General features: G+C 49.2%; 1 protein-coding gene across 2 annotated transcripts in view; it reads right to left on the minus strand.

Moving 5' to 3' along the window:
- sptbn2 (spectrin, beta, non-erythrocytic 2) overlaps positions 1-10336 on the minus strand; it is a 60851-nt gene that overhangs the window by 16329 nt on the left and 34186 nt on the right. For both annotated transcript variants that reach the window (XM_062536561.1, XM_062536562.1), the window contains exons 11-19: positions 8574-8876; positions 7223-7376; positions 6475-6869; positions 5646-5750; positions 4995-5153; positions 4292-4503; positions 3250-3387; positions 2321-2540; positions 50-586 (exon numbers count right to left, since the gene is read on the minus strand). In XM_062536561.1, the coding sequence (XP_062392545.1) occupies positions 50-586; positions 2321-2540; positions 3250-3387; positions 4292-4503; positions 4995-5153; positions 5646-5750; positions 6475-6869; positions 7223-7376; positions 8574-8876 (2223 nt within the window). The remainder of the gene's footprint in view (positions 1-49; positions 587-2320; positions 2541-3249; positions 3388-4291; positions 4504-4994; positions 5154-5645; positions 5751-6474; positions 6870-7222; positions 7377-8573; positions 8877-10336) is intronic.

The following is a 10336-nucleotide window of genomic DNA, read 5'->3' on the forward strand; positions in this document are numbered from 1 at the left end:
CTCCCTAGTCTGCCTATCACCATACTTCATACCCAGCCTACTCTCTCACCTGACTGTTGAGGAAGCCCTCGGCCTGCTTGGCGTCCCTCAGGAAGGTCTGGAAGTCGAAGGCCTGGGCCAGCAGCGCGTGGCGGTTCTCCCACATGCGGCGCAGCTCGTGCCAGCCGGTGTCCAGCGCCTGCAGCCGCTGGGCCAGGAACATGTGCTGGGCGTCCGTCTGGCCCTGGGTGACCTCGGCGCCGGTGGCGCGCATGCGCTCGTAGTCCTCGCGGTAGTTGTCCACCTCGTTCTTGATGGCCTCGTGCTGCGCCAGCAGCTGCTCGGCCTCGGCCAGCGACGTGGGGATGTCCTCGGACGCCACCGCCGTCTGCGTGCGCGACAGCCACGACTGGAAGTCGTCCAGGTCGCGCAGGAAGCCCTGCAGCTTGGACGCCTCGCCCAGCGACTCCTCACGCTTCTTCATGGTGGCGTTGAGCTCCTCCCACACGTCCTGGATCTCGGCCAGGCGCAGCTGGATCTCCTGGGCCTGGTCCGGGTGCTCCTCCGTCAGCTTCTCCGCCTCCTTACGCAGGTCGTCCAGCTTGCCCTGCAGGGGGGGGGGGGGGGGGGGGGGTCACAGGGCATCATGAGGAGAACGCCATCTCAAAACTTCACATCATACTGGGGCATGGGACATCACGGTTATACACATATCATTACAAATCTACAAGTCATTATATTTTCCAAAATATTAAATATATTCAAAAAGTATAAAACATATACACACAAAAACAGTTGTAGACTTTTTTTTTAAATATGCACTTAAATATGCACTTTAAAAATAAAAATAAAAATAATAATAATAATAATAATATAATATAATATGTTTAACAGTTATTTAATATATTTAAAAGTTCACAGTTTAATATACGTATATTAAAAAATCATCTTGTCTTTACCCTCCACTTTCTATGTTCATTTTCACTTGTACCCAATGATTTATCCTACTGTTGTTTAGGTTGTTATGTATTGTCCACCAGCATTCCTACATTCCTAGAATATTATTACAGGTCTGGAGAGCATCATTTGTCATTGAGCAGAACACTATACTAGCTGACAGGAAAGGATACGTTGTCCAGATGCACTTAAAGTCAGACATCGCGCAACAAACTGTCAGTATGTCAGACATCCTGTCAAACCACTAGAGCCCTGTCAGCATATTTCTAAGGCATCAATAGCCTCTGTAGAATGTGATCCTTATCAGGGTGCCGTTCCCCTTCAGTCTGGGGAATCTCTAACCAAAAACAGTAGGAATCACTGATAACGCTACAAAAAAATAAAAGAAAATGACATTCAGTGGGTCTTTATTTGACTTTACTAAGATGGTGTTGACTTTCGAACGCTCTCTGCGAATCTTTCTCTACATAGAACCTCTTTTCACTGTTGACTCATACCGATGAATATGATAATAATAAACACACAAATTTGCATCCTAGGGTACAAACAAGTCTGTATTATTAAATCTGAGCCACACTACTTTTGAGTTCTTCTCACAGGATGTTTCTCAAGGCTGCATAATGTAGCGTCTGGCCTCCCACCCCGGCCCAGCCACAGTGCTATCCATCACGAGGCTGCCGCTAATGCTCCATGTCAAACTAAATCATATGCTGTCAAAGGAGCATGTCAACACGTCCCCCCGTATCCAGCAGGCATAATGAGTTCCTGCCACACTGGGTGGAAACAGGCTCGCTCTTTCTCCAGGGAACATCTTGTCTCCGCCTTGGGTTTGTATTACCTGTCTGGCAAACCCTGCAACCCATGTGTCTTATTCACAGGTCTAATTTAACCTGATGGGCCATGTAATCTGTAGTTCGGTCTGTGGTGGTTTTTTTTTTTTTTTTTTGCCTGCGTGATCGCTGTTGTTCTCAGGTGTGCTTTTACCTGTACACGTAACGTCTGGTTCAGACGGGTGATCTGCCTGTGTAGGGCTAACTTCACCTGTAGTCTGAACTCTCAGATTTGTGAACGTGCGACCGATACAACCTTTGGCGTAACTTTCGGTCTAAGGTGTGCTTTACCTGAGAGTTGTGTGCAACCTGTAGTCTCAGGTCACCTCTATGCCTTAGGTAAGCTTCGGTTATCATATGTCCTTCGCTAGTGGTATGTGCGCTTTACCTGCCTAGTCTATGAAACCTCTAGTTTCAAGGTGTGGTTTACAAAGGTGTGGTGTACTTGTATGACCTAAGGCATGATTTTCCCATAAGGTCGCTGCGTGGTATTGTTTTCAGAAGTGCTTCACCTTCACGCTCTACCTAACCTCTGGTTCTCAGGTGTGCCTTACCTGAATGGCCTCCAGGTCTCGCTCCATGCCGGTGAGCTTGCGCTGCAGGGCCATGACGCCGGCCAGGTCGTTGCCCAGGCCCTGGGTGGACTCGATCACCTTGGTCTTCTCCTTCATCCACGTCTGGATCTCGTTGCACTCCAGGTGGTAGTTCTGGATGTTGAGGGCCGACTCCAGGGCCTGCTTCTTCTGGTCGGCCAGCCCCTGGAACTCCTTCCACCTGAGGAGACACAGCAGGACAGTCAGAGGAGGAGGAGGAGGAGTTAAAGCTTTAGTCTAAGGCCATATCAGCATCTATGGCTAGCTATATCATGGCAAAAAAATACATATAATACATCTAAATAAATACACTTATTATATGGCTCTCTAGAATGTTGAGGGAGCTCCCATTCACTTTGAATGGGCCTCTCAACGTTCTACCGGTCCGTTATATTTGCATAATGACCGCTCCGAAGGTATAATGACCGCTGCCAATGGCAACGGGTTCACTCCGCTAGTTGTTGCGGAAGCTACGAAACGGTAGCCAAGTCATTGCTAAAGACACATTGATATACGTTTATTTTCTCGTTTTGGCAAGTAGCCATACAATAAGCGCGATAATGTATAGAACGCCGGTCATTATCTGAAAATAATTCCCTTCAGTACGAAGCAAAACCCCTCCGCTGCGCGTCGGGGTTCTGTCCGTCCTGTCGGGAATTATTTTCCGATAATGACCGGCGTTCTATACATTATCCCTTACATAATACATCTAAATAAATTACAGATAAAAATGTGAAATTACACAGATTTACAATAAGATTTGGTAAAAAAAACAAAAAAAAACAAGAATTTTATGTTGTGTGCGTGTATTATAAACATGTTGTAACAGCATCTTAACATATACTGTGTGGAAGTGTGTGTGATGGCTGTGTGTGTGTATGCCCACAGACCTGTTATTGAGCTGGTCTTGTGTCTGGTTAATCTGGTCTTTGCTGCGGTCGTCAGACTTCAGCAGCTGTTGTGCCACCTGGTTGACATCTGTCACGCGAGTGCCCAGATTATTCATCTCTGGCTCCAGAGTCTCAAACCTGGAAAGCAAAAACAAATAGCAAAATCCAATCAACCCACAAACATATCCAAGCCCAAACACATCATCTGCTCCCCAGATATGAGTCATCCTTCACCTCATCTCTTCTCGATGCATACACTTATCTGACACTAGAGGGTGCTATTTGTCATATAATTATTAATCAACACTGTTTGCCTAAGTCATTGATCTTCATTTGTTGAGATCAACTTCAATCTCCCAACCCTTCCCTCATCTTCTCTCACTCTCTACCCGTCCCTCATCTTCCCTCTCCCTCTCTCCACCTGTCCCTCATCTTCACTCTCTCTCTTTTTCTCTCCTTCCCTCATCTTCCCTCTTTCCCTGCCCTTCCCTCATCCTCTCTGTCATTCTCTCATCTTCCCTCGCTCTCTACCCTCCCCTTTCTCTTTTTTCTCTCCTTCCCTCATCTTCCCTCTTTCCCTGCCCTTCCCTCGTCCCCTCTCTCCTTCCCTCATCTTCTCTCTCTCCCACTCTCATTCTCTCATCTTCCCTCTCTCTACCCTTCCCTCATCTTCCTTCTCTCCCTCTCATTTCCTCATCTTCCCTCTTTCATTTCCCTCATCTTCCCTCTCTCTCTACCCTTCCCTCATCTTCCCTCTCTCTTTTTCTCTCCTTCCCTCATCTTCCCTCTTTCCCTTCCCTTCCCACCCTTCCCTCATCTTCCCTCTCTCTCTTTTTCTCTCCTTCCCTCATCTTCCCTCTTTCCCTACCCTTCCCTCATCCTCTCTCTCATTCTCTCATCTTCCCTCTCTCTCTACCCTTCCCTCATCTTCCTTCTCTCCCTCTCTCATTCTCTCATCTTCCCTCTTCCACCGCTCTCATTTCCCTCATCTCCCCCTCTCTCTCATTCTCTCCTTCCCTGGTCCTCTCTCTCTCTCCCTCACCTCTGCTGCACCACCTCCAGGTCCTCCAGCTTGGTGGGGATCTCCATGGTGTGGAGCCACTGCTCCTTCTCCTCCACCCACAGCTGGCAGGCGCCGGCCTCGCTGAACATGCGGTAGAGCGCCAGAGCGCCCTCTAGGGCCCGGCGCCGCGCCGACGACAGCGACTCCAGCTCCTCGTAGCGCTGCTCCATGGCAGGCAGACGGCCCTCCACCTGAGAGAGAGAGAAAGAGAGATGGAGAGAGAGATGGAAGGATGGAGAGAGAGAGGGATATAGAGAGACAGAGAGAGGGATAGGGAGAGAGAGGAGAGAACCAAAGAAATAGCGTGTGAAAAGGAACCGAGGAAATAGCATGAAAGAGAATGGCACCGATACAGTGCAAGAGGGATAGAGAGACAGAGGGAGAGAGAGACAGAGAGAGAGAGAGAGAGAGAGAGAGAGAGAGAGAGAATGATATAGGAAATGAGAACGGAGATGGAGATAAGATTTTTATTGCAGGTTTAGTTTAGGTGTCAGTCTGTTTATTACTTTGGCAATAAAAAGAAAGATATTGCCCTGCCAGTAAAAGCAATTCAAAGAATAATTTCATAAACATTTATGAATGCATGTGTGCTACCTGCAGTGTGTGTGTGTGTGTGTGTGTGTGTGTGTGTGTGTGTGTGTGTGTGTGTGTGTGTGTGTGTGTGTGTGTGTGTGTGTGTTACCTGCGGTGACTGCGCGAAGGTTGCGGGCAGTGCGAGGGCCTGCTCATGCAGGGAGTCGATGAGGGGCCGGTGGCTCTGGATCTCCTCGTCCACCTCCCTCTGCTTGCGGGCCAGAGTCTGGGTGGAGAACTCGTCGTGCCCCACCTCCGGGCTGGACACCTGTGGCCCACACACAACACGCACTTTACTTGCACTGTCACATGACCAATACTACACACTTGCAGTATAATAATGATCAACACCCTCTACTAAACGGGTACTACCGAGGTGCGTTCAAATTCACAAACAGGTGAATGTTTTAGGTATCATTAATTTAAATTTAAATTTCAATTAAATTTCAATTTCAATTTAATTTCGCTTATAGAGCGCCAAAACATTACACATGTCTCATGGCGCTTTACAGAGTGTTAAACATTCAAAGAGAGCCCATGAGTAACAGGGGCAAGGAAAAACTCCCTAGAATTGGAGATACATATAGGAAGAAACCTCAGACAGATCCACGACTCAGGACTCATTATCGTTATCATTATTGTCATCATTCTAGGTGAGAATGCCCCGTAACACTTCAGTTACTGGTGGCTTGCTTATTATTGGCTTCCACAACATGGCTGGTGTCTGTGTTGGTGGTGGCGGCAGTAGCAGCAGGGTCACCTGTCTGAGTGTCTCCATGATCCAGGCCTCCATGTCGTTGGCATCGGTCTGGAACTGGTGCAGGGCCACCGACTCCTTCAGATTCTGCTCCCTGAGCAGGGACGTCTGGGGCGAGAGGGTCAGAGAGGGGGGGAGGACAGTGACCGAAAGCGAGGGACAGATAGAAGAAGAGAACGGGAGAAAAAAAGATAAAAAGGAAAGGAGGAGGGCAGAGAGTGAGACAGCAGTAGAAGTTCAGTCTCCATGGAGACGTTCAGCCTTCAGTACATAGTGCTTCTAATTAGAAAAGCCATTACAATCTGTTGTTTTGGAGAGGATTACACATTCATTAAACATTGGACACAGCTGAACAAATTCAGCCCAATGGATCTGTTTTAAGTCACTAGCAAATGGCTTTTCCTCCATCTCTCTCTCTCTCGCTCCTTTTTTTCATCCTGCTAATGCTCCTTCTCTCCTCTCAACCCTGCAGTCTGTCCGTCTCACTGCTAAATACTCTATTAGCAGATAATCCTCAACTCCCACCATCACGCACACTGGAGCGGACCTTCATGCTATTCTGCACCCATTACCTGTGCTGTACTGTACTCAATCTCTCAGTCTCACCGACTCATTCTTCGCCTTTCAGTCTTCCACTGTTCTCCTTGTAATCATTCTGACATTCAAATCCACTTGCTTCACATTTGCATTCATTTCATCCAAATCGATTCCAGTTGTGGAACAATAACATCTCTTCACGTTCCTCTCCATTCCTGTCGTTCTATTTGCCATTGTTCCACGCTATCTATTGTTCTATTGTTCTACTGATGCACTTCCCTGTCCCGGTACTCACCTCCTCCAGGTGAGCCCACTGGGCGCGCACGTCGGCGATCCGCTCGGTCACCTCGCTGGCGCCGGAGTGGCCCTCGCGCACCAGCTGCTCGCCGGCGGCGATGCTGTGGCCCAGCGGGCCGTAGCGGGCGGCCATCTCGTCGCGGAAGGCCTCGTGCTTGCTGAGCAGGTGCAGCGCCGAGGACAGGTCGCGGCCGCAGTCGCCGCCGGCCAGGATCTGCTCCTGCTCGCGGATCCACGCCGCCTCCTCGCCCAGCTCCCACAGGAACTGCCACAGGCGCCGCGACTCCTCCAGCCGGGCGCGCCGCGAGCCGGCCAGCAGGCCCAGCTCCTCGTAGGCCTGGCCCAGCTGCACCTCCTTCTCGCTGACCAGCGCCGGGTCGCACGGCTTATAGACTGGACAGGGGAGAGGGAAGCAGGAGAGGGCGTGAGTGGACGTGCCAGATTCAAGAGAACTGTTGTTGCTGTGTTCAGTGTAAGTGTCTGTGTGATTGTTGTATGCCGCATTATATAGTGTGAAAATGTTAATGCATGTGTATATATATGTGTGTGTGTGTGTGTGTGTAGACATTGTGTATACATGCCTGTGTGAAACATACATACTGCTTTCATGCCATTTCTGAGCCTCCAACACACTAAAACTCTGCTACTGATAGGTTACTGTAATATGTTGCTCCCTGGCCTGTATAGTTTTTCTGTATGTGTGTGTGTGTGTGTGTGTGTGTGTGTGTGTGTGTGTGTACACTCACCCTGTCCATCGGATGTGAAGCGCTGTGCATTGGCCTGCACCGCTTTGATCCTCTCGGCCTGAGCGGAGATGTCGGCCTCCACCAGGTTGTGCGTCTGCAGCAGGTCCTCCACATCGTGCAGGTGCTTACCGCTGTCCTGACTCTGGAGCCGGCCCTGTACACACACACACACACACACACACACACACACAAAGAGGAAGTCAGCTCACAGAGCAGCAGATAATATTAAAAAAACAACCATGGTTGCCATGGTTGCCATGGTTAACAACAAATACTAACACAGGCGTGTGTGCTGTCGTTTACTGTTTCAGTGTTATGGCAACATCTCCAAGTGCGGTGTCATTTCAGTCATACACTTGTTCAAAGTGAAAACTTCAGCAGTTTGCCAGTGACAGTTAGAAGAAGAAAAAAGGTGTGAACCTAAACTATTTTAGTAGCACGATGATATCTATCTCGGGGTTTATGGCCTTTAGAACACAGAACCTGTCACCTGTGTGAGAGTTTCCGTGTGGGATCCACGTCCCTCATTGCCATGATTTCATTGGCCTGCGCTGTGTCTGTGATATACTTAGATCCACTTAATCCTCAGCTTCACTCTTAAACTGTTAAGCTACCCTTTTACTGATGTGGGCTCTACACGTCACCCGTCTGCAGTCTGGATGTGCGCGCGTACTTTTAACTAGGTCTCTGGGCTGATCACTCTTTCATCTTAAGCTCTTCTCTGGTGTCGTGTGCCTTCATGTATGTGTGTGTTATCTCCAGGTGTTGGTGTCCTGTCCTGTGTAAGTATCCTTGCAGCCGGTTTCAGTATCAGATGATTATATATTTCAGGCACATGAAAGCGTACCTTTATCAACATGTTTCTGTTAGGCAACAGAGCCTTCATGCAAGTGATGCTTATGAGCATACTTTGTGAACACTCTTAAAAAAGGGTTCCTGGAGTGCTATATAAAACCATGCAGGTTTTTAAAAAAACATTAGGGGTTCCTTTGATTAACCCTTCAAAATGGCTTAAAGAACCATTTAAGGGTGCCATACATGAATCATGCAATAGAACCATTTTTGGTTCTATATACCTGCAATTTCCCGACTATTAGTAGCTTACACATTGATTTTGCTAAATTTCTTCCGCTATGAGGTTAATATAGGGGTGCAATTAATATGGGGTTAATATGGTTGTATTTCTTTTAACTTGCATAAAACACTGTCCTGCGGCTTATACACAATGCAGCTTATATGCAGGGAATTACTGTAGCACCATATGAGTGTAGTCTTCTGTGTGATCATTGTGTGTATTGTGCTGGCACACGTGTGCGTAAGGGGCGTGTTTAAACCCGTTGCCATGGGTTACCTTCATGTCGGCCATCCAGTCCATGATGTATCTCATCTCCTGCAGGAGGCGCTGCAGGTCTCGGTGGGCGTTGAGGCGCTCTCGGCGGGCCGCCAGCAGCTCCTTGAGGTACTCCCAGAGGCGCAGCACGTTGTCCCGGCGGGCGGCGATGCGCCGCACCTCGTGGTAGCTCTCCTTCTCCAGCTCGCGGGCCACCGCCTCCACGGCCGCCACGCGCTCCCCGTACGCCCCGATGTCCGTCTCGATGGCCTCGTGCTTCCGCGTGGCCGCCTCCACCGCGCCCAGGTCACATCCGAAGTTGTCCTGCAGAGAGAGAGAGAGGGAGAGGGAGGGAGAGAGAGAGAGAGAGAGAGGGAAGGAGGGAGAGAGAGAGAGAGAGAGAGAGAGAAAGAAAGAGAGAGAGGTTGAGGGAAGGAGGGAGAGAGACAGAGGGAGAGAGAGAGAGAGAGAGAAAGAATGGGAGGGAGGGAGAGAGAGACAGAGGGAGAGAGAAAGAAAGAGTGAGGGAGAGAGAGAGAGAGAAAGAAAGGGTGGGAGGGAGGGAAAGAGAGACAGAGGGAGAGAGAGAAAGAAAGAGTGAGGGAGAGGAAGGGAGAGAGAGACAGAGAGTGAGAGAGAGAGGGAGAGTGAGAGGGAAAGAAAGAGAGAGATAGAGAGAGGGGATGGGGGGATGGGATTAAAGAGCTTTAGAGAGGTGGTTGACATCACAGCTAGTGGACTGCAAAGCGAGGTCTAAATGTGCTAAATGCAGTACTATTATGTTGCTGCTACTGAAGTGCGCGCATATCAGAATATTACTGAGCTGGAAATGGCCCTCTAAAGGCTCTTGTTCATCCATAGAAACAAATGCTGGCGGGTCCCCCTTAATCTGTCACATTAATTCCCTAAAATTACCCGGAGATTCTGGCCCGAAGCCGCTGTCCATTTGTAACGGAGAACCAAAATGTAGTGTTTCATCCACTGCCCACTCGAGTCCATAATTAGAGCCTGGCTGGCAGTTGGTGTTCTCTCTGCAGTCCTGCTCTATTTTTGACTGGGACAATCTCGCGGAACACGGCGAAATGTAATCCCTGTTCCGATGTCTTTCGGCACCTTTAACAATTCAATGATGATTGAGCGCCGAGAGAACATGCCGGAAAGACGAGCGTTATTTAGGGAGAGTGTGGGTTCGAAGATGGCGGATGCCTCCCGACACCTTGGGCTTTTGGGAGGGGAGATGAGGGAGAGGTCCACGAGACAAGATCAAGCTGTGTCCAGTTTGTACACCTCTTTTATCTCTCATTTAGTCTGCTTTGGCCCTCTCTGATCTCTGCTCTCTCCTCTTCTTCCTCTCTCCTCCCCCAGCTCAGCCCCATGTGTTCTCTTCCACTCAGGGGTTCCTCGCTCTGCTCCACCTCCACCACACGCCGTCTTCTTTTCATCTCTGCGCCTCCCTCCCTCTCCCACCTCCTCTCTTCTCTCTTCACGTTCCCTCTAACTCTCATCTTCCATCCTTCTCTAACTCTTTTTCTCTCTCTGCCCTTGTTCTCTATGCTTTCTTTCTTCCTGTCTTCTCTCTCTCTCTCTCTCTCTCTCTCTGCCTGCCTTCTCTCAGCTGCTCTCCCTCCCTCTCTCTTTCTCTCCATATACCCTCCTTCTCTACTCTTTCTTTCTTCCTGCCCTCTCTCAGCTGCCCTTCTTTCTCTCTCTCTCTCTCAGTTCTTCTCCTCTATCTCTACACATCCTGTTCTCCCTCTCTCTCTCCATCTCCTTGTTGGTGCTGC

Source organism: Sardina pilchardus, chromosome 5 (assembly GCF_963854185.1).
Source record: "Sardina pilchardus chromosome 5, fSarPil1.1, whole genome shotgun sequence".
Lineage (NCBI taxonomy): Eukaryota > Metazoa > Chordata > Actinopteri > Clupeiformes > Clupeidae > Sardina > Sardina pilchardus.